Consider the following 20,932-nt stretch of genomic DNA (forward strand, 5'->3'; position numbering starts at 1 on the left):
TGCACATGCATAGGTGTTTACCTATTCCCAGATTTGTAGAATTTTCATTTTTTTCCCCATTTCAGCGGGGCTGCCCACCCTCCTAATGCAATTATAATGAGGATCATTGAGTTTTCACTATTCAGGGTCTTGTCCCATTCTGCCACAGATAGCGAGGGATGATTGTCCATGCAATATATTGTAATATGATCATCTTGTTCATGTGGAAGAGTGGTGCTGTGATGACACCAAATTTAGTTCAGTGTGCTGACACAATAGTTAAATTTAGCAACCCACCACACCCTTTCCAGTCATCCTTTTCGAGCAGATAGACGTCTCCCTGTCAATAAAACAAGACCAGCAGACTCCAGTGCACTTTATTATTGACTTTTGCTCAGAAATTCATGAGAAATAACCTGCAGGAATGCAACCTCACAGCAGATATAAATTCAAATGTTACTGAAGATTATATTAATGCTATGGTTACAAATCAATGGAGGCCCGTGATATTTTAAATCTACAAGCAGGTAGAGAATACTGAGACAAAAACATGATGCACTGAGGTGTGCTGCTGATAAGACCCTGACAAAAATGTCCTTTGCGACACGTGGCCGTTGAGGGTGACGGACGGACTTCACATAGCTTTCACTTTGATCTGCTTCATCTTCATCTGCTTCTTCTCGATCTTCTTCTGCTCTCGTCTCTGAGCCGCTTCCTGAACAAAAGGAAACAATGCAAATGTTTGTGATCATTACAAAACAAGCACAACACCAGAAACTGCTTCGTTTGGTTGTTGCGGGACCTCGAGGCGGCGCTGTCTCTCGGGGTCCTCCTCGTTCATGATCCTTTCCTTCTCGGCGGGTCTGTGCGGCCTCCCGGCGCTGAGTGGGGGTCTGCTTAAGAAAGTTCTCCACGCGGGCACGGTTGCGGTCCGCCTTCATTTTCCCCTGCGGGGTGGAGAAGGGTGACGAAAAGACTTTTGTGCTCTGGTCTGTTTGGTTTGAATTTGTTTGTGTCGTGTGCGTCTGTTTGGTATTCGTGTTTGTTTCTATATTGGTTTACAAGTTTAGGCATGGGTTTGTTGTGTCACCATGGTGAATTTGTGTGTATTTAGTTTTGTTATTTGGTGCTAGTGTGTATGGGCGGTGTGTTTTTTGTGTTATATGTGTTGGTACGAGATACCAGATGGTTGGATGGATACACATCTACTGTCTTTCAATGTGCCAACTTGATATGTCAAATATTGACGTTTCCTGTGACATCCGTTTAGTTTGACGCATGCGTAATAGTTTCCGCAAAATAACGCATTAGACTCGACGTCGACATTTTTTTTTTATTTCAAACAAAAGCTTTCTATGAAATATCTACATGTATCCTGTAAAATAGTTCACAATTAAAAAAAATAAAGCTGATAGTAATACTCTTCATATCTATTGAAGATCTGGGTAGATGTATAGGAATTTAAAGGTCTCCATCCAAACCGGAAGTCTTTTGGGGGTAACGTCTCACAAAATTCTGTGAAACGCGACCTTTTCTTTTGGGGTGGGGGTGGCAGTAATACGCTTCCGTAAGATCCCGTGGAGGGCGAATCGAGCCTCCGTCTGCGCGAACCACGCTGTCGCGGACGTCTCCCAAAACTCCGGCAATTTGAGGATGCGTGCACGATAAATAGTTGAGAAGAATAACCCGAATGAAGAGTGAAATGCGCAATTGTAATTTTATTTTAGGAGAGGTTGTTTCGTTCTTTCAAGAATTCAAGAAAGTAGAATTAAGAAAAATGAGATTTTAAGAAAAAAAAAAAAGCCGAAGTGCAAATCCTGACACAATCCTCAAGGAAACAAAGGAGGCTGACTAAATGGAAGGAAAGGGGTGTGAGCATGGAAGGAATAAAAACACGATGGAAGAGAAGACAAGGCATGAAAAAGAAGGAAAGGATGATGGGAACAAAAAGTGTGAAATTAAGAAAAGAGGGTGAATACAGCAATGGAAGAAAAGAAAAGGGTGCAAGGCAGGAAGAAAGGATGAATGGTGCTCAAAAGTTCAGAAAGGGAAGGATGAACTAAAGGAAAGACGAGTGGATGAAAAGGGAAGGAAAGATGGAAGAAATGAAGGATGGACGAGAAGATAAGGCATGAAAAGAAGAAAAGGATGATGGGAACAAAAAGTGTGAAATGAAGAAAAGAGGGCAAATACAGCAATGGAAGAAGAAAAGACAAAAGGGTGCAAGGCAGGAAGAAAGGATGGCAGGAATGATGCTCAAAAATTCAGAAAGGGACCTTGCATATTACATAGGGCCCGACTTCCGTGACATGTTAACTTTTCCCAAAATACGATGTGAAGCACTATCATCATAACGTAGCAAAAAACGAAGCATCAAAACATGACATTTGAAGTCAATCAGTTCGATATATTTTCGGAAATAAGGAGTCGTAATGGGAAAATACATGCTAAACGCATTGTTCACCTGCGACGTCCTATTTCAGACGGAAAATTTCAACCTGTTTCCTCGCATTTGAGGAAAATGTCAATTTGCAGAGTTCTGTGTGATGAAATTTATCAAAGATTTCACTGAAAATGTGTTTTTCTTTCTTATCCACTGACGCTTGAGGAAAATATTGACATCGCTTTTTCGCGAAAAACCATCAGCCTATAAAGGTGAAGCAGAGTGAGCAGTGAACAACCGTAAACAAAACTTTGTTCAAGTGAATTCAGCTCATCCGAAAATAAACCCTTTACAAAAAAAATGTAACAGTATCAAAGTCAATCTTTCTAACTTACCTGTGGAATTTTTTCTCACAGCCACGAAACTGGCAATTAACGCAGTTGGCATGGTTGTTTTGGGAGTATCAAGATGGCGGATGGCAACTTCACTTTTGGTGGCCAATGAGCCATCCAGTCTTTTTTTTTTTTTTTTTTAAGATCAGTGGCTGGAACAAGGAAATTCTGACCCATAGCTTCCGAACATACAACAAAATTGGACTAAAAGTCAAAAGATGGCCCTTTTTTGGATCACCTGCGATTTGATTGTCAAACTTCCACCTCGCTAAGTCTGTAACAAATAGAATGTGGAGCTGTGGGGGGCGGGGTGAATCACAAAGCAGAAAGTGTAATAAACAGTACATTATACTGTATATTAAGACCAAATCGTGTCCCAACAAACATTGCAGAGTATGAAAAAAAGACTAACGGTCTGAGAAAAATGACTTTATTTAATCTGCAGAATCATTAAGTACAGTTTGAAGTGCTGTGACAGATGATTTCAGATCCTAACATCTGACCATGTCATGTACTTGTTTTTTTGTTTGACGTGTCAATATGCATACAATATCTTTATTCCTGTTTAAAAATCATATGAAAAAAAAGATGGAAATGCACAAAACTGGTCAGCAAGCTTCCACCGATTGGGGTTTCATGATTCCTATTATGGCGGGTACATGTAAGCAGAAATGACAAGCACGGAAGGATAAGTCAGAAGCACAGAAAGAGAAGGCTCGACTGAGACGGGGACGAGATAACTTGGAAGAGAACGAAAAAAAAATGTAAAAAAATAATTCACGTCAGGAACAGCATTTGCTTCCATCTAAAACAATACGTCAAACGCATCTGAACGTCTAAATTGAGCTAAAAATTTCCAAACTAATCCCATGATTCCTTCTGTAGCTGTTGTAAACTTTCCCCCGTTTGCAGTGTGTTGAAAATGAGAACAGTTTCGGAGATGACGTTCACAGAGAGGCGGTCGCTGTAGTCGGGTGTGTTGACAGTTTATTATGTCACGATATACCGCAGTTAGTTTTGGGAACGCGGTTAGCTTCCCTATCCAAGTGAGCGCCTTCTAGTGCCGTTGCATAGAACACCGTTTTAAGTCGGCAACGCTGCTGGTCGTAGTGCTACGCTAGCTTGACAGATGGAACGACCAACAAAGACACCGACAGACATTACTTTCGAACAAAGAGTTAAGGGTGCAAGAATCGCTCCCTCTAAATAAATTACTGTCAACAATGCCCGACAATTCCTACGATTAATCCCTGTCATGATTGTAAACATGCCCTCAGTGGTAGTACATTTACGGTATATTTTCACGAATCATGTACAGAAAGAATGTTGTCCGAGTTCTACGCCAGCTTGATAGACAAAGCTAAAATCCAGTCACTCTAGTAAGAGCGAACAATCACTTTTGTCAAAAACATACAAATTCAGTTTAAAAAAAAAAACAAGTATGACTCAATTGTGTCGTAAACATGGCCCCAGTCTCAGTGCACGGTCAGAGAATGACAGAATAGTCTCAGAGATGACATGCAGAGAAATGGTCTTCAGAGTCCTATCGAGCAACCAAAAAAAAAAAAAAAAAAAAAAAAAAGCAAATGCAGGCTGATAGGTGATTTGTTACAGTTTGGGGGAGAAAAACTGTTACTCCCGACAGTTCCCACCCTTAGCTAGCTAGCTTCCACTTTATCTGTTACAAATAACATGTTTGGGGGGGCAAAAACTGTTGTTCCCAGCAATTCCCACCCTTAGCTAGCTAGCCTGAAGCTGGCTTCCACTATATCCGTTACAAATAACATGTTTGGGGGACAAAAACTGTTGTTCCCGACAATTCCCACCCTTAGCTAGCTAGCCTGAAGCTAGCCTCCATTTTATGTTACAAATAACATGTTTGGGGGCCAAAAACTGTTCACGAACACCTTAAGCTAGCTTCCAATTTATTCGTTACAAATATGTTTTTGGGGGTAAAAACAGTTGTGTCCAACAATTCTGATACTTGCCTGAGGGAGAGGGCTCTGAATCGGGTTTCTGAAACAGCATGATTCACTCTTGTGATCAATTCCCGTCATAGTCAATGTTTTGAAAAGCAGTTTGGGAAATGTACGCAGAAAGTTTACTGTCATTGTACTAGGTGAGGTTCACAGACCGTAGCCAACCACTCAAACACTAGCTGACTCCTTACTAGTTACGAGTGACATTTGTGGAGACAAAATTTGTAGTCATTATAGTGCTAAGCTATATTACTAAAACAATGGAACGAGCCAGCAGGGTACTGGTTACTAGTATGTTTTTTGGGGGCGAAAGGTTCAAGTTTGTCAAAGGGTTAGCACACTACCTAGCTTGACACTGGATTATACAAACTGCGTAAATACCAGCGGACAGTTACCCTTAACAAATTTTGGGGAAATTAGCAATTTTTGGGGACAAAGATGGTATTAACAGTTGTTGTAGTGCTATGCTAGCTAGCTAGCCTGGCATATTGGCCGCTCAAATGCTAGGTCAAGTGTTACTAGTTTTAGGGGACAAAGTTTGTAAAAATTGTTGTCATTGTCTATGCTAGCCTGACATCGCGATTCTACTGACGTGCCACCCCATGGAATGGTAGCGTGCTGTGCTTGACAGTCCAACAAATCTCTACACTGGCCTGAAGGTAGCACGGCAAGACCTTCTAGACTGGTGTTGACAAGTCGGCAAACGTCCAAACTTGATTTTTTCAAATAATTACCACCAGCACGATTCCCTCTGTCGCCATCTTACACAGTAAAAAAAAATTCCTGACGCACTCTGACGTCTGTTATGATACACCAATGTACAAATGTCATCTAGATATAGCCGCGCCAAATCAATCCACCACACCCCATCGTCGGAGATTATTTACAACCGACCATTCGAACACTGGCTGACACTTTATAGGTTTCTGGGCACACTGATTAGAATTCGGCCACCGTTTCCTTATCCCACTACCACTTCCTCTCTTTTTTTTTTTTTTTTTTTACAGTTTACTTTATATAAACTCCAACCTTCATAAATTGTGTTGCTGGTTTATTCATTTAATACAATTGACAATTTTTTTTCCTGTTCAAAATAAGCATCTTACAATACAGCAAAGAAAAAAAAGGCAAAGAACATGAGCACAAGATAGAAGGCGGAAGAAGGCGGGTTGCGGGGGAATAAACAAGTCAGACGAGAAATTCATTTACATCTCAGGAAAAAATTAAGACTGAAATGTTGCTGAAGCAGAGGAATAAAAGGATTAAAAAGGTTGACACAATACAGTTGTGCTGTGTACGCTAACTTTGTGGCAAAAGGGAGGGGGGGACATTGCATCACAGGAAACAGGAAGTCAGCTGTGTACAAATACGCATGTTGGACATTCCCCAACTCATCCCTGATCCTTGAAAACAAAAGAGAAATGAGAAGAGCAGGCGCTCCGGATTCCAGTTGAACAACATTACCCATGATACAGTGCATAATATCAGGATCGATAAATATATATTCGACTTAAAACTGTATTAGGACAGACGGCTGTCTGATCCGACAGGGTTGAGAAATCAAAGTAACTGCGACTGAGATTAAACTTTGCTTCCAGTCTTACCGAGGAAACGCGCACACAAACAAACAAAACATCTGTGCGGAATGACTCACGAAGCGAATTTTCCAAATATTTCTCCTTATATTTTGTCCAATGTCGCGCTGTGGGGGAGCGGGGGGAGAATTTTAAGTGTTGTAGCAAAGATGGAGCTGACTTCCGGAATGGGACGAAGATGAGGTTGAGCGACAGCCACACATCAGTACACAGAAAAAAAAAAAAAAGTTAAGACAGAAGAAGGGTTGAGGTTAGCGAGCTGAACGATGAGAAAGGAGACAGGGGGGAGGGGGGCGACAAGGCTAAATTAAATCAAGAGAAGCTGCTTTAAAGATGAAATGGCACTGGGCTTTTTTTTCTCCTTTCCCCCCCTCTCTTTGCCCTCCCTCCCTCTACCTCTTCTTTCTCTCTCCTTTTCTCTCCCTCTCAGATGGCCTCCACGTAGTTGGCGGGCAGCATTCCCTGCTGGCCAGTGCGCTCCACGCGGCCGTACATCCAGCCCTCGTCGATCTGCTGCACGTCCACGATCACGTCGCCGTCCATGAAGGAGACTTCGTCCTCGTCTGCGGCGGCGTAGTCGTACACCGCCCGGTACCTCTTCTGCTGACCCAGAAACACCTCTTTCTGTCACTTTATAGCATTAAAATGGTTGCAAAATATGAGACACGACGCAAAAACATTAGGGATACGGGGGTGCCTTGAAATATGAATAATCTGATTTAGGAGTTTTCCTCATAATGAGCAGATGTTCGGCTGATTTTTTTTTTGTGCCTACCTGCAAGCTCAGACCTGAGATACGAGTTCTGTATGGTGCCAGGTAACTCAAATCAACAGTTTGGCAATAGTGAAAATGATGGGGAAAAAAACACTAACCTGTTTAATGCCAAAGAATTTATTTATTTATTATTAACTAGAATTATTTTAAACAACCACATAGGTATGCTTTATGAGTGTTTAGCTTAATGCTAACAGATGAAAAATGCCATTCACACACAGAGCAAACTGAATTGCAGCATTAAATCCATCCATACATTTTCTTAGCCGCTTATCCTCAAAAGGGTCACGGGTTTGCTGGAGTCTATGCCAGCTGTCAAGGGGCAGGAGGCGGGGTACACCCTGAACTGGTTGCCAGCCAATCGCAGGGCACATTGAGACAAACAGCCACGCTCACAATCACACCTAGGGGCAATTTAGAGTCTCCAATTAATGTTCCATGTTTTTGGGATGTGGGAGGAAACCGGTGTGCCCGGAGAAAACCCACGCAGGCACGGGGAGAACATGCGAACTCCACACAGACGGGGCCGGGATCAAATCCGGGTCCTCAGAACTGTGAGGCCAACGCTTTACAGCTGAGCTCACAGTGCCACCCAGCATTAAATCACACATTCTTTAAATTACATTTACTTACATTTGTTATAAAGTATGATAAGTACAATGGAGTCCCACTTTCCTTCTTAAAAATGAGACATTAGAGCTGAGACTAGTCACACAAAACGATGCATAAGAACAACCGCTCTCCATCTGACGGCCATCATCAATATAGTGATTAAATGTGCCTTAATTTTTGTACCTTGAAGCGAGAATGTTTGTATGCTGAAATTGGTCAGTGACCAGTCGATGGTGCACCCTGACTTACCCAAAATAAGGTCTGATAAAGCTCCAGCTCAGCCAAGAATCCTAATAGGGCTACAATTTTTTTTCTTCAGCCCACCAGAGAATATTTAGACATTTGCTGTGACATTATTCCTTATACGCCAACATAATATTCAATTCCTTTTCAAGCTCTTGATTGGGAAAATTGGGACAGAGGGTGATGTGTGGACATACCCCGGCACTGGGAGGAGGTGCAGCGGCCGCTGGCCGTACAGGTTCAGGGACAGGATCGTAGTGGTAGTTCTGAGAGGCAGCAGAAGGCTGGAAAGCTGCTGTCGAAACGCAGCAGTAAGACAAAACGTGTCAAATGAGAAATAGTTGCTGTATCTGTTAAGATGAATTGCGACCGGGTTTGGTATCAGATCTACCTGGGGCAGGGTTACCTGGCTGTTGATGCTGAGTCTTGCTCCTTTCTACTTCCTCGTGGAGATGTGAAGTCTTGCTCTTCTCAAACTCCTCATGGTACTTGATCTATAGACAATAAGGGGAAAAAACTATTAGATGAGAGCGACATTCCACCTTTTTAATTTTTTTATTATTGCTGGCGCGATAGGGCAGCACAGTGACATAGTTGGTAAAGCATTAGCCTCACAGTTCTAATGTCACGGGTCCAATCCCGGACCCGCCCATGTACTTTGCATGTTCTGCCCGTGCCTGCGTGGGTTTTCTCCGGGCACTCCGGTTTCCTCCCACATTCCAAAAACATGCAACATTAATTGGACACTGTAAATTGCCCCTAGGTGTGATTGTGAGTGCGCCTGTTTGTCTCTACGTGCCCTACGATTGGCTGGCAACCAGTTCAGGGTGTACCCCGCCTCCTGCCCGTTAACAGCTGGGAAATGCTCCAGTACTCCCGTGACCCTTGTGAGGATAAGCGGCAAAAAAATTGATAGATGGATGGATGCTTGCGCAATGTTTTGGTGTGTCAAAGACTTCAGTCACATAACTGTTTGACCATTCAAGTGGAACGACTCATTACTTTTGACTCCATTTGACCAATCAAACTGAGCCAGGCAGTCACATGACCATTTTCAAACGAGCAAATTTTGCGTGAAAACCGGTTAAAACAAAAAAAAAACAGAAAAGAACAATTTAATAATCTTTGCCTCAAAAACTTACTGTGCTGTTTCAAGAATGTCAAAAAGTTAATTTATGGCAGAATTTGCCTTCATTTATATTTTCGTTTCACTTTAATAGTTGGTCAATATCTAGACTTTTACACTCCCATTTTATGTTACTGTATTTTCCGCACTATAAGGAGCACCTTCAATTAATGGCCTATTCAAAGACTTTTTTCGTATATAAGGTGCACAGAATAGATGCTACAGTAGAGGCTGGGGTTATGTTATGGATCTACTCGATGGAGTTGCAATAAAGCCTCTATATTGATCCATATATAAGGCGCAGCAGATAAGGCGCACCGTCGGCTTTTGACAAAAATTAAAGGCTTTTAGGTGCGCCTTATAGTGCGGAAAATACGGGCACTGTCTAATTTTCATTCATTCTTTGGGTGTAAATAAATCAGAAGTTACTCACCAGTGAGTACAGCAATAGTGGTGCCCCCACCCCTGGAATACTTTATTTTACTCGAGTAATTATTAAATTGAATCATATTGTTTTAAATTAAATGTAGTCTTCTACTACTTTAGGCAATTATACATACTATGATTTCAGGACGGTTTACTGTGCCACAGACAATGGTGTTCACTTTATAACCACAAGGGGTCTCCCCCTCGCAGCACAACGGCAGGGGTGATGGGTGTGGGGACCGAGTGCAGTAACACCTCTCACCTCCAGACGCTGACAGGATGTGACATTTCAGCGGGCAGGAAAGCGGGTGTGCGCCGTTGCTCGGCAACCGCCACTGATACATCAGAGCAAGTAGGTGACGCGAATAAGGGAGTGCACCCGAGGGCTTGGGGATATGGCTGCAGAACGGACCACAAGCTTTTTTTGGGGGGCCGCATGAAATGAGCCAAAAATATTGTGCGGGTAAGGGACTAATGACTGAGCAATATTTCCCCCCGAGTTCTAGCGGTAAATTCACCCATAAACAAAAAAAGACGCCTCGCTGATGAAATCTGCCCTTCATGAATAGAGAGGCCTGTCGACAGACTGACTCACAGAACCCCCGGGTCAAGATTTATGGCCGGCTTGCAGACGGCATCAAAGGGTTCCCTGTTCTTAGCAGCGGTGCCGAAGAGTCCATTTGCAGTGGTGAGGACAGTGGGCCGAGTGATAGAGAGAACAATGCTCTCAAGTGCAAAACGCTGTTGCATTGTGTGTGTGTGTGTATGAGAGAAAGATTATTAGGGTTTTTTGTTTTTTTTGAGGAGCAGTCCAAACAGATGGCAGGGATTTGCAGGAAGTGGCCTATGCTCCTCAATGGTGGGAAGGGAGGACAATAGAAGGAGCGGGACACAAGATGGCAGAGTTTGGCGTATTGCGGGCGAGGAGTGATTTCAAGCAGATGCAGCGCCTCAATCGCAGCTCGTTGCCATCGTGTGGCTTTTGTGTAGCGTGTAATGTACCTCGCGCCTCTGCCATTAGCCGTCAGCCTCCACTTTTGGATGTCATTACGGGTGGGGAAGTAGGTGTGTTGCGTGTGATTCCCGTGGGAACAGTCGCTGGGGGACGTGCCATGAAGTGGTTTGTGTGTCTTTCTACTTGACTGCTCTTACTTGGAGGCTAATTAATGACTGTTGATGTGGAACACAGCAGAAAAACGCTCTCACTGATGAAATGCTAAAGTTACCCGTCACTATTCAGTGGTTAGTGACCCACCCCTGATGACTTTTGACTCCATTTGACCGATCAAACTGAGCCATGCAGTCACGTGACCATTTTCAAAGAGAAATTTTTCATAAAAGTAGGTAAAAACAATAAACAAAAATAAAAAAATAAAACAGAAAAACAGTTTTCTAATCTTTGCCTCAAAAACCTATTGTGCTGTTCCATGAATGTCAAAGAAATTTAAGAATTTATGGCAGAATTTGCCTTCATTTATGTTTTTGTTTCACTTTAATAGTTGGTCAATATCTAGACTTCTACATTTCCATTTGATATAACCGCGACTCTTGTGAGGATAAGCGGTTAAGAAAATGGATGGATGGTTTAATACTAAGAAATACAACGTGGTTATCAAACTTCAAACGATGGCTATTGAACATAATGGTGCAGGAACACATGTAAACAGACGATATACTAGTACCCACAGGCATATGTTCTTGAACATTTGGGAAAAATGATTCACTTAAGCCGTTGGGAGTCTTATTCATTAGTGTCTTCATTACTGTAATGCATTCCAGAAGAGTGGAAAATTATTATTTTTTTTGAAGTAGAACTAGACAGGCAGTAAATGGACTTTGGGCTGAGGTAGCTGATTAAGAACGCTTTGTTGTCATGGAGTAGAAAAATCCCACAATGACCCAGTGAGATATAGTGGTGTATATGCCAGCCAGCAGAGGCTTTAAACAGATATATTTTCACAGAACTGATATGTAATTATGTGTAGGCATATGAAAGCTTCCAGACGTCATAGGATCCATTTTTTCAGGCTGTAGTTGAGGTATTTGACTGACAGTTGACAGTGCAATCAGCAGATAAACCCACAGGGTATGAAAGCGGACACGGTTTGATTTTTCACCATGTTGAAGTATCAGTTTCATACTTGGCTATTTTTTTTTTTTTTAAGTCATTTACATCTACTTTACACAGACTTTAATTTTAGTATGAAGAGGGGATATATAATTTCATGGAAACGTACGTTGCTGACTTGATCCTGCGATTTCTTGAGTCTCTGCAGCTCTGGCGTGTCTGTGACCACAGTGAAGGATTTTCCTCTATTCTTCTCAAAATCCTCCTTATAGAGAACCTAAGCAGTGTAAAAATGAAAAAAATAAAAAAAAAACATTTGGGAGATCAAACATCCAGAACTGGAATGAAATTGCGCAATGCATTGCATGTGTGTCAGAGAAAACATTCATAGCCGTTGACCTACATTCTTTATTCTTTTTTAAATGTTAGCTTTCTGAACATTTCAGATGCGTGTGAACCCGCTCATCAAGCAAATTGATTTCACCTCTATGGACCGATTTCCTCGTGGAACTTTGGGATAAATGGGCTAAAATATTTAGCATAAAATCATGAATCGGCCATCATGTGACGAGGCTGGCAGCTGAGTTTTTCTGTTTTATCTTGCGTGGTGACGCTCACTTCCTGTTCCACGGTAGAGTGATGGCCAAAGGTGGTAACCATATATGGGCACAGGGAGAGGTAGTGTAGTGTTACTGTGTTTGCAGTTCTGACGAGGCAGGTTAGGGATCAGCTTCTATGGGTGGAACTTGATTTTTTTTTTTCTTCCTTTTGATGCATGGAAACGACACTCGAACGAAGACAAATCACTTCAGACTTCCCGTTTTGTGATTCATTGGTTACTGTGCACACCAAGATAAGCCATGATGTTGAATAATCTTCCCGTCATCCGACTGTCTCCCCTCCTGCTTTCTTCCAATCACGTCGCCGCTTCCTTCCCCACCCCTCCTGCCGTCCCTTTTGTGTGGATTCATTCATATTTCACTGCGTCTGTGTAACGCTCCTCAGCCAAGAGGTCTTTCGTTGTCTTTCCGGGGATATTGCATTTCCTCTTTCAGCCCGGCTCCTCCCTCCCTTCCTACCACCAAGCACTGGTGCGCTTCTGTCTTCCTCTTTTTCTCCCCCCCCCCCCCCCTCAATCTGGCCTCCTCAACCAACACAATTCTCTCTGACTCTCTCAATTCTGTGGTTCTGTTCCCTCAGTCTTTTAATGAGTGACAACTTGCATAGCTATAGGGTTCCCATAACAAAGGTGCCAGAGGATGAGCGTCACCAAACTGTTATATTCAACCATGTAGTCCAGTAAAGACAACCCCAATATGACTCACTGTTGTTGTTGAACAGTAAATTGCTGTTTGGTTTAAGAATAAATGGTGCGAAATGATGTGTATTTTACATAGTTTTCATTCAAGGAAAGATGAGTTTGCATACTCTTCTTGTACTCGCATGGATTTTCTCCAGGTAGTCTGGCTTACTACCACATTTCAAAAACATACATGTTAAAGGTCAAGTGTCATGAAATGGATGATTTTTAGTATGCTATTAATGAAAAAACGCACCCAGCATGGACTCGTGCGTTTTATTTCCCACCACAAAACGTGATTATGACATACAGAGTTTTGTAACTCCCGCCATGAAAATCCTCTCGAGGGATTTGTTTTCGAGAAAAAACAGGAAGTGACGTTCGAGGCAGTCGCGTGCTCAAGCGGACTCGTTTGTTTCTAATTGTTTTACCTGGGGGAAGATAGCTCGTTGTTCCTTCGTGTTAGCCAAATTGCCAGCTCATTCCATTGTTGGATATTACTCAAACACTTGGGATGATGGATTTACCCTTCCTAAGTTTCCAAGAGACCCGGTTCATCGTGAAAAATGGATTGCACGGGTGCAAATGACGAGAGCTTAGTGGGTTCTAAATGACAGGTAGGAGTGTATATACCTACTAAAAAAAAAAAAAATAGTTTGGGAGGACCACGTAAGACATCTCTCATAACATAAAAGATCCACGGACGTACAACAGGGGTGCTCATTGTGTCGTTGTGCGCGTTGGACGCCTGCCGTCTCGGGCTCGACGGCAAAGGCTTCCGCGTCGTGCCTCGTGGACGAGCACAGCTTCGGCCAGGCTGGCTCATACATACTGTCTGGGAGTCTGTTGTTAGTTAGAAGTGATCCGCATAGCATCTAAATATGGCTCGAAACAACAGGGTAATATTGCCCCAGACACGTCACTCGATTGTGAAATGTTCTCTTCATCAAAAAGAGCTTCGTGTCTGAAGGGGCGTGTCCCATAGTAGGAGCCACAGCGTGTTTTCAATGGCGAATGTCCGGGGTGACGTCACGGGCAGTACATACAGCCAATATGGTGACCACTTGGATGTCAAATGACACTTCTGCAACTTTGTGCATGGATGACGCGCTCTCTGCTCATATTTATTTTTTCATATGGACATTGAAGTCAATAATGTTATATGTATTTTTCATTTCAATATCTATAGGGATGACACTTGACCTTTAAGTGAACAGAAAATGTCTCAAGACTGCATTGTTTGGTTTTCGGCCGTAGATTTTCAGTGACCGAATGTTTGGTGCATCCCTAAAAGAAAGGCCTGGAAAGATAAAGTATCTTGTGACGCTGTATATGCATTTAAATGCAAAATATAAAAAGGATTAATTGTATAGTAGTAACTAATATTATTATAAGATAAAAAGCAGTAACGTGCACACCAGTGTCAGGACAAATAGTGAGAGTTCCCTCTATGGTTGTTGGTGTGCATGGAGCGAAACTAGGATGCATGAATAAAAAACACCATCTGTCACTCGGCCCGTCAGCTATCGTGCTCTTCACCCCAATACTCCAAATCCCCCCTTCTAACATGCACACAGTGTAATCTGTAGTGTGACACACGCACAAATAAGACAAAGCAGCTCTTTGATAAGATCCATATGATTCGAGGCACCCGAAGTGGGAGCAAGAGTCTGCAGGGCCAGTTTAACGCCTTTTTGTATTACGACACATTACCGGGTTAAGATGGCTATTTTGGTCTGGTCGGAAAGGTCGGTCATAGTATCGCTATTAAAACCATGAGGACTGATTGAAACTAATATACATAAGCTGTGTAAATATGGCGGGTGAGGACTAATCCGGACAAGCCAGGCTGAAGCATTTGTTGTCAGTGACAATGTCAGTGTTGGGAATCACTTTCACGGGCTGGGGCGATCGTCAGGACGCCGATCGTAAAGTGGTCTTTTCAGCGTTAACTCAAGTGAGGCTTTTCGCTTTGACCGTGCCGCCGCCCACCCCCAACGGAAAGGGCCAACAATACGTGTATGCATGTACTTTCTATGCGTGTTCTCCACAGCTGGACTTTGGGCTAAGACTCACCTGGCTCTGCATCTTGCTCTGCTGTTTGAGACGGATGTTCTCTGGAGTGTCAGCCACGCAGGTGAAGTTTGCCCTGGGGTAGTGTCTGTAAAACACACAAATACACAGACACAAAACAGAAATGAGCACCACCACCACACACTCAACACTAACAGTGACAAGCCTGTGGGGCACCTGAAAACCGCAGGGCACGTTTTATACACAGTGGTCCAAACGTTGAATTAGTAGCCCCTGAAGACAGAAGGTATTTTGAGACATAGCTCACAATGTGGCGTCAGGGGAGCTGAGGTAGCCAGAGAAAGAGGAAGTGAGGCTACTGTGTGTGTGTGTGTGTGTTAGTGGGTAATGGGAGCCTCAAGGTTGCAGTGTTCTGGAAGAGAGCCATAGCAGGTGTGTGGAAAAAAAAAACATGCACAGCAGACAGAGGCTTATATTCATTGGGGGGGTTGAAACAGGAAGAAGAACAGCATGTGAGTAGACATTTTTTATGAATGGTTCCCTGGTTTTTAAAAGGCTGTTTTCCGAAGCAGGCGAGGGGATATACAACACACACACACACACACACACACACACACACACACACACACACACACACACACGAGACTGGAAAGAAGACTAGCTTGGAACACACTGAACTGCATCATTTGCACAGTGGTATCAGTATTATTTGGCCAATAAAGATTATTCCAAACAACAACGGAGAAGGAGTGACTTCTCAGTATGTTGTATTTTATTCAAAAGGAAGTGAGCCAACAGTGCAGCAACAAAGTGGAGACAATGTTGTCTTTTATGGGAGAGTCTAGAGCTCGGGCATAGCAACAAGGAAGGCCCACATTAGCATTTGTTTATTTTTCACATTTCTAGCTGAAGACACGCTTTGAACCCTGTCTAATGAGGTACCGTATTTTCTGCACTATAAGGCGCACCTTCAATGAGTGGGCTATTTTAAAACTTTTTTCATATATAAGGCGCACCCCATTATAAGGCGCATAGAATAGATGCTACAGTATAGGCTGGGGTTACATTATGCATCCATTAGATGGCGCTGCACTACAGGCTCAATATTGATTAATATATAAGGCGCACCGGATTTATAAGGCGCACTGTCGGGTTTTGAGAAACTTAAAGGCTTTAAGTACTAGAAACAGTACATTGTAGTTTTTGAACGTGGCAAAGTGCAGAGATTGAGTAGCTTTGCCAAATCAAGTAGGCAACATGCAGAGAGGAAAGGGAGGATTAACATACATAGCTGATGGAAACTAATTTGTCTACAGATTCAGATTTTGTCTGGAGCAGGAAGAAAACTGAGTGAAGGAGCAAAATGGAGACGGAGTCTAATAAAGCAGCATGCCGCTCAAAGGCACACTGAAAGGGAAAGCTAATGTTGGTATTTGTGTTTGTTATTGTAATTCCTAACCGAGAAAGTGGGGTTAAACACCATACCCATTTTGGTAGCAGCCAAAGGGGTATGGCGTATTGGAAAGTGAGCATTAGTGGATGGCTGCTGGCTACTTTGCTGTTTATCATCATTTTTTGTGTGAATGAGAGCAGTGGAAAAAAACAAACCACTGCAGCAACATGGAGAGTGTGAAACATATGTGACAATATGGCTGAGGGTGAAGCAGCAAGTTTTGTGGTAGTCGAAAGGAGGCAAAACTGCATCTTGCTGATGTCCTGAAGTCCTCCCATTATACCTCAGTGTTTAAGGGGACCTCAAATATATATATAGTCTCACTGACTGGACTGGCGGCGGGTAGCAGATTAAAGCTGCTTGTTTACAGTTTTCTTGTCAACACGCTAAAAAAGAAACTCCCCTGTAATCCTGCTGCAATGAAGGATCATGTTTTTTTTTGTTTTTTTTTTTTTTTGACATAGCTCTTGAATTGAAAATTTTCTCGAGTGAGGTGGAGTCATTGAGCTCACTGGCGGGAAAAAAAAATCCCCCAAGCACTCAGAATGCTAAATGCACCCATCCAAAAGGCTGGAAATAGCGCAGTTGTTTACAACGATAGATGCAGAGTGCTGGTGTTGTTGAACGTGTGTTTGTGGGTATACATCCCGATTTTTCCACACTATAAGGTGTACCGCATTATAAGGCGCACCTTCAATGAATGGTCTATTTCAATTTTTTTTTTCATATATAAGGCGCACCGCATTATAAGGCACGTAGAATAGATGCTATAGTAGAGGCTGGGGTTACGTTATGCATCCATTAGACGGAGCTGCACTAAAGGCTCAATATTGATCCATATATAAGGCACACCGGATTATAAGGCGCACTGTTGGCTTTTGAGAAAATTAAAGGCTTTTAGGTGCGCCTTATAATGCGGAAAATACGGTACCTATCCCAGGACCAGACAGACGAGAAAGTAAACCCGGCACACCTGCCCATTTTAAAAATCAAACGTAGCCCTAAACCACATATGTTTGAGCACCCCTGATTTATGACAAGAAAAAAAAAGATTTAATCTTAATCTAGTGATGTATCAACTACTTTTGTAAATGTGGATATTGCGAACATCCGTCACTTTAAAGCCACGGTAAACTAACGTGCATAAATGTTTGTGAAATGCACAGATTCTCTGTTATTTGTGTTTGGCTGTGCATCTGTTTTATGGGCCAGATGCATGAATCTGCACACTGACTGTGTACACAACGTCAAAGGTGCCGCTTGGGCGAAGCAGTATGAGTGTGCGGCCTTGCCCAGTTGCTCTAGATCACTTTTTCTGTCACAGATTGCTGATGTGTCTTTGGCAATTGCCCTTGTACTAAAACCACCATTAAACTGCTACAGTCACAAAAGTGCAGGAGCATTGGGGTGGTAACACAATAAGAGACTTAAAAAAAAAAAGTGTCAGTTTGTGTGTGCATGTTGTGTGTGAGCTTTGAGTGAATGTGTACTCAACCATGCTATGGTGCAAGTGAGTCACAAGAACCCTCATCTGTCAGTCAGCTTGCATAACAATGACTCACATACAACTCTGTGACACATGCACAAATGGCAGGTGCTAAAAAAACAGTTAAGAGGGTTTGGGGAGGGGGGTAAAGGTTGAGAGTGTGATTGGTGAAGTGGCTATGCTATGCACACATGGGCACACGCACACGCATGCTGCTTGACATGTTGACATACTGGGATCAGGAAATGCCGTATTCGACTGAAGGCCTGGAAACAGCAAAGGGAAACATTTTAAGAACAGCCCACCCAACCCTATGAAGTGTCATTTGGAGTGATTTCTCTGTAGAAGACTTTTTACGTGTACAATCCACACACCCTGAAAGGAAATCTCTGATCATCCCCCTGTGAATATCATGCAAAATCAGCAAAGGCTCCACAAAGCAGAATTAAAGTCTATTAAAGTTGAATGACTAAAGCGGGGTAGGTAGAGGCATAAACAAAGGGACCAATTCGAGCATTTTTCCTGCAAGTCAACCAGAAAAATCCCAATAATCAGATGTCTCAACGATTATTCTAAATCATCCTGAGGTCTCAGATTAGTTTAGATTGATTTTCAAGCCCGATCTGCTCAGAAAATCAGAAAATGTTAAAATGATTAACTTCTTACCCACAGTTTGATGCAAGTTTTGACTTTATAAATGTGTAGGCGGGAATATATATATATATATATATATATATATATATATATATATATATATATAAATAAACAGACATACACAAAACTGTGCTCTGTCTTAGGCCACAGGAAAAAAAAAAATCCATATAGAGTAAAATGGGTGCAAATGACTAAAACTAAGCTTTACACAAAAAAAAAAAAAAAAAGAAAAAAAATCAGATGTGATTTTATGTTAAAGTCATTGATCTGATCGGTGATCATATAGCAGTATGAAAGAAATGATAAAGAATTCTTCCTTCGGTGGAAGGCTCAATGGTACTTATGATGTTTACGCTCAAGTGGACTGTTTTAAACTAACGGGAAGAGGCCAAATAAACACTCTGCGAAGGATCTGGCTCCTGCTGGCGCCAGAGAACCCGAGTGGAAGGGGGTAGGAAAAAATAGTAAATGGAGAAGTCAAACAAAAATTGTCCCACTAATCAGGTGCTACTGTATAAGCCTTCATGGAGTGTGACTAACAGGTGGAATAATAAATGAAAATGATGAGTTCATCGGTTCAAAAGGGTTTATAAACTGTGCCAGGTCATACAATGGGGTCAACATGTCGGTGACACGGCGTTTTCTGCCAGCGGCACTTCATGAATGTCCTTGTACCGTGTTTAGTGTTCTTAGCATTTGTTCACTTTAAAGTGTCCTAACTAGTGATGGTAGTACTAAATTAACCAATATCTAACATTATTAAGTGTGAAATGATTGGAAACATTGGACATAGTGTTTTTAGACACTTGAAGTGCTCCATAACGTTTTTTTTTAACAAATTTCCACAAAGATGGTGACCACTTTTCATGCTGCTGATTGTAAAACTAATCATTAGATGTTGACAGATCCCCCCCCCACACACACACACACACACATCCTTTATGAGGTTTTGTGGAAATCTGTAAACTGGTACACAAACAAATCTTAAAAATATAATAAAAGAGAACTCTTGTGCAGCTGTAACAGAAGCACATGAAATACTATTGAGCTGCTTCAGTGTGCTTCCATCAGATACACGAGCAGACAAGAACAAGTGGGACAGCGTCATTGTTAGCGCCACTAACAACAACTGTGCCGCGCCTGTGCAACAGGCAGTCCAAACGTGCTGGTCTCTTACAAGCTTTGTCATGCGAGGATGTGGGAACAGACACCAAACATTGTCATGGGGTTGTACGAACTTTTGAGTGGTATTTGTAACGCACCCCATGAACCACGATGTATGAGCTACTGAACAGAGAGTCCATTAACAAGTCAGATTGTGTTCATATTAGTCAACTCATTAATTTTGATGCATATTTTTAGAGCCTGTGAAGTGAATTTAGACATTTATTTCTATTTACATTATACATGTTTGAAGAATTGCTGAAAACTTGCAAAGAAATAACTATTTAGTGCTTGCAAACTGACAAGTGGCCATAATCTTTGTGGAAGCATTGGCAAACAGCAATATCCCCTCGTAATCAAGTGTGGGCATGCTTTGAGAGAAGAGTGATTGACCTAGGAGTGTTCCAAGATACAAGCCGTCAATTGATCAAGTTTTGTCTTATGGTACGAACCAATTTTGAGATACGGGTGTTCCTCATACTGATATCACTAGATAGTGGCAGCACACTTAAAAACATTCAACCTCTACCATGTCACCATGATTCCCTTGCAGTAGAAGGGCTTGTTATTTTGTAATGCCACATTTTTAACAACTGAAGACTGAAAGCTCTGGTGGCATTAATAAGCCCTCAGGTACACTTGTGTTTTGTGCTTAGAGCTAGTTTGTTTTCGCACACTATGTAGAAAGCAGATATTGGGTTTTTATACAGTAAAATACTGTTGAATAGGGTTAAACTCATGTAGCAAGTCACCATTGTATGTCCCGCTGGTCATAAACTGACGTTAATCTATGGACCCAACAAAACCTCCAACCTTTAGGCTTTGCAATTATGTGTGACATATTTCAGACAGTGTAGTCTGGCCATGGGTTGAAAATGGCTGTCGATCTTCACTAAGCCTCGCAGCCAGGTCAAGGGCTGAGAAAATGTTAGTGTGGGGTTATGAAATAAAAAATGGCTCGCTCACAGACATTTTCAAAACGGGCAGCTAACAGCTAATGAGATTTACTTGGTTGTTTAATTACACACTTGATGCACTCCAGAGACGCAAATACCACACGAGCATATTTAAACATCATAATATATGATATATACTATTTAAAACGTTTCATAAATCTGCAGAGATGACCACACAGACTCCAACCATACAACCAGAAGCCAACCATAATATTCTTGCACAAGAAAATAAATCATCAAGTTGAAATGGGAAATAGGGATGTTGTTCAATTATAGCCCTGGCAGAAAATAACTCAAAATCCAGAGC

The 20,932-nt window shown here is 42.1% G+C and overlaps 1 protein-coding gene and 1 long non-coding RNA gene across 9 annotated transcripts in view; both read right to left on the reverse strand.

Annotated features, from left to right (window-relative positions):
• Positions 1-340: 340 nt before the first annotated feature.
• Positions 341-1,508, reverse strand: LOC133514670 (uncharacterized). Its single transcript, XR_009798830.1, has 2 exons — positions 782-1,508; positions 341-694 (listed from the first exon to the last, which is right to left on the reverse strand). It is a non-coding gene; the product is annotated as an uncharacterized LOC133514670 (long non-coding RNA).
• Positions 1,509-3,168: 1,660 nt separating this feature from the next.
• The window catches only part of LOC133513991 (LIM and SH3 domain protein 1-like), a 31,381-nt gene continuing 13,617 nt past the window's right edge, over positions 3,169-20,932 (reverse strand). Inside the window, exons 3-7 of one of the 8 annotated variants that reach the window (XM_061845186.1) lie at positions 14,955-15,039; positions 11,748-11,855; positions 8,365-8,452; positions 8,156-8,250; positions 3,169-6,931 (exon numbers count right to left, since the gene is read on the reverse strand). In XM_061845186.1, coding sequence (XP_061701170.1) covers positions 6,755-6,931; positions 8,156-8,250; positions 8,365-8,452; positions 11,748-11,855; positions 14,955-15,039 — 553 coding nt within the window. In that variant the 3' untranslated portion in view covers positions 3,169-6,754. Of the gene's footprint in view, positions 6,932-8,155; positions 8,254-8,349; positions 8,453-11,747; positions 11,856-14,954; positions 15,040-20,932 lie in introns of all 8 variants that reach the window. The other 7 variants (XM_061845184.1, XM_061845182.1, XM_061845180.1 and 4 more) reach the window with 7 other exon arrangements.

The sequence above is a fragment of the Syngnathoides biaculeatus genome, chromosome 16, assembly GCF_019802595.1.
Source record: "Syngnathoides biaculeatus isolate LvHL_M chromosome 16, ASM1980259v1, whole genome shotgun sequence".
NCBI lineage: Eukaryota > Metazoa > Chordata > Actinopteri > Syngnathiformes > Syngnathidae > Syngnathoides > Syngnathoides biaculeatus.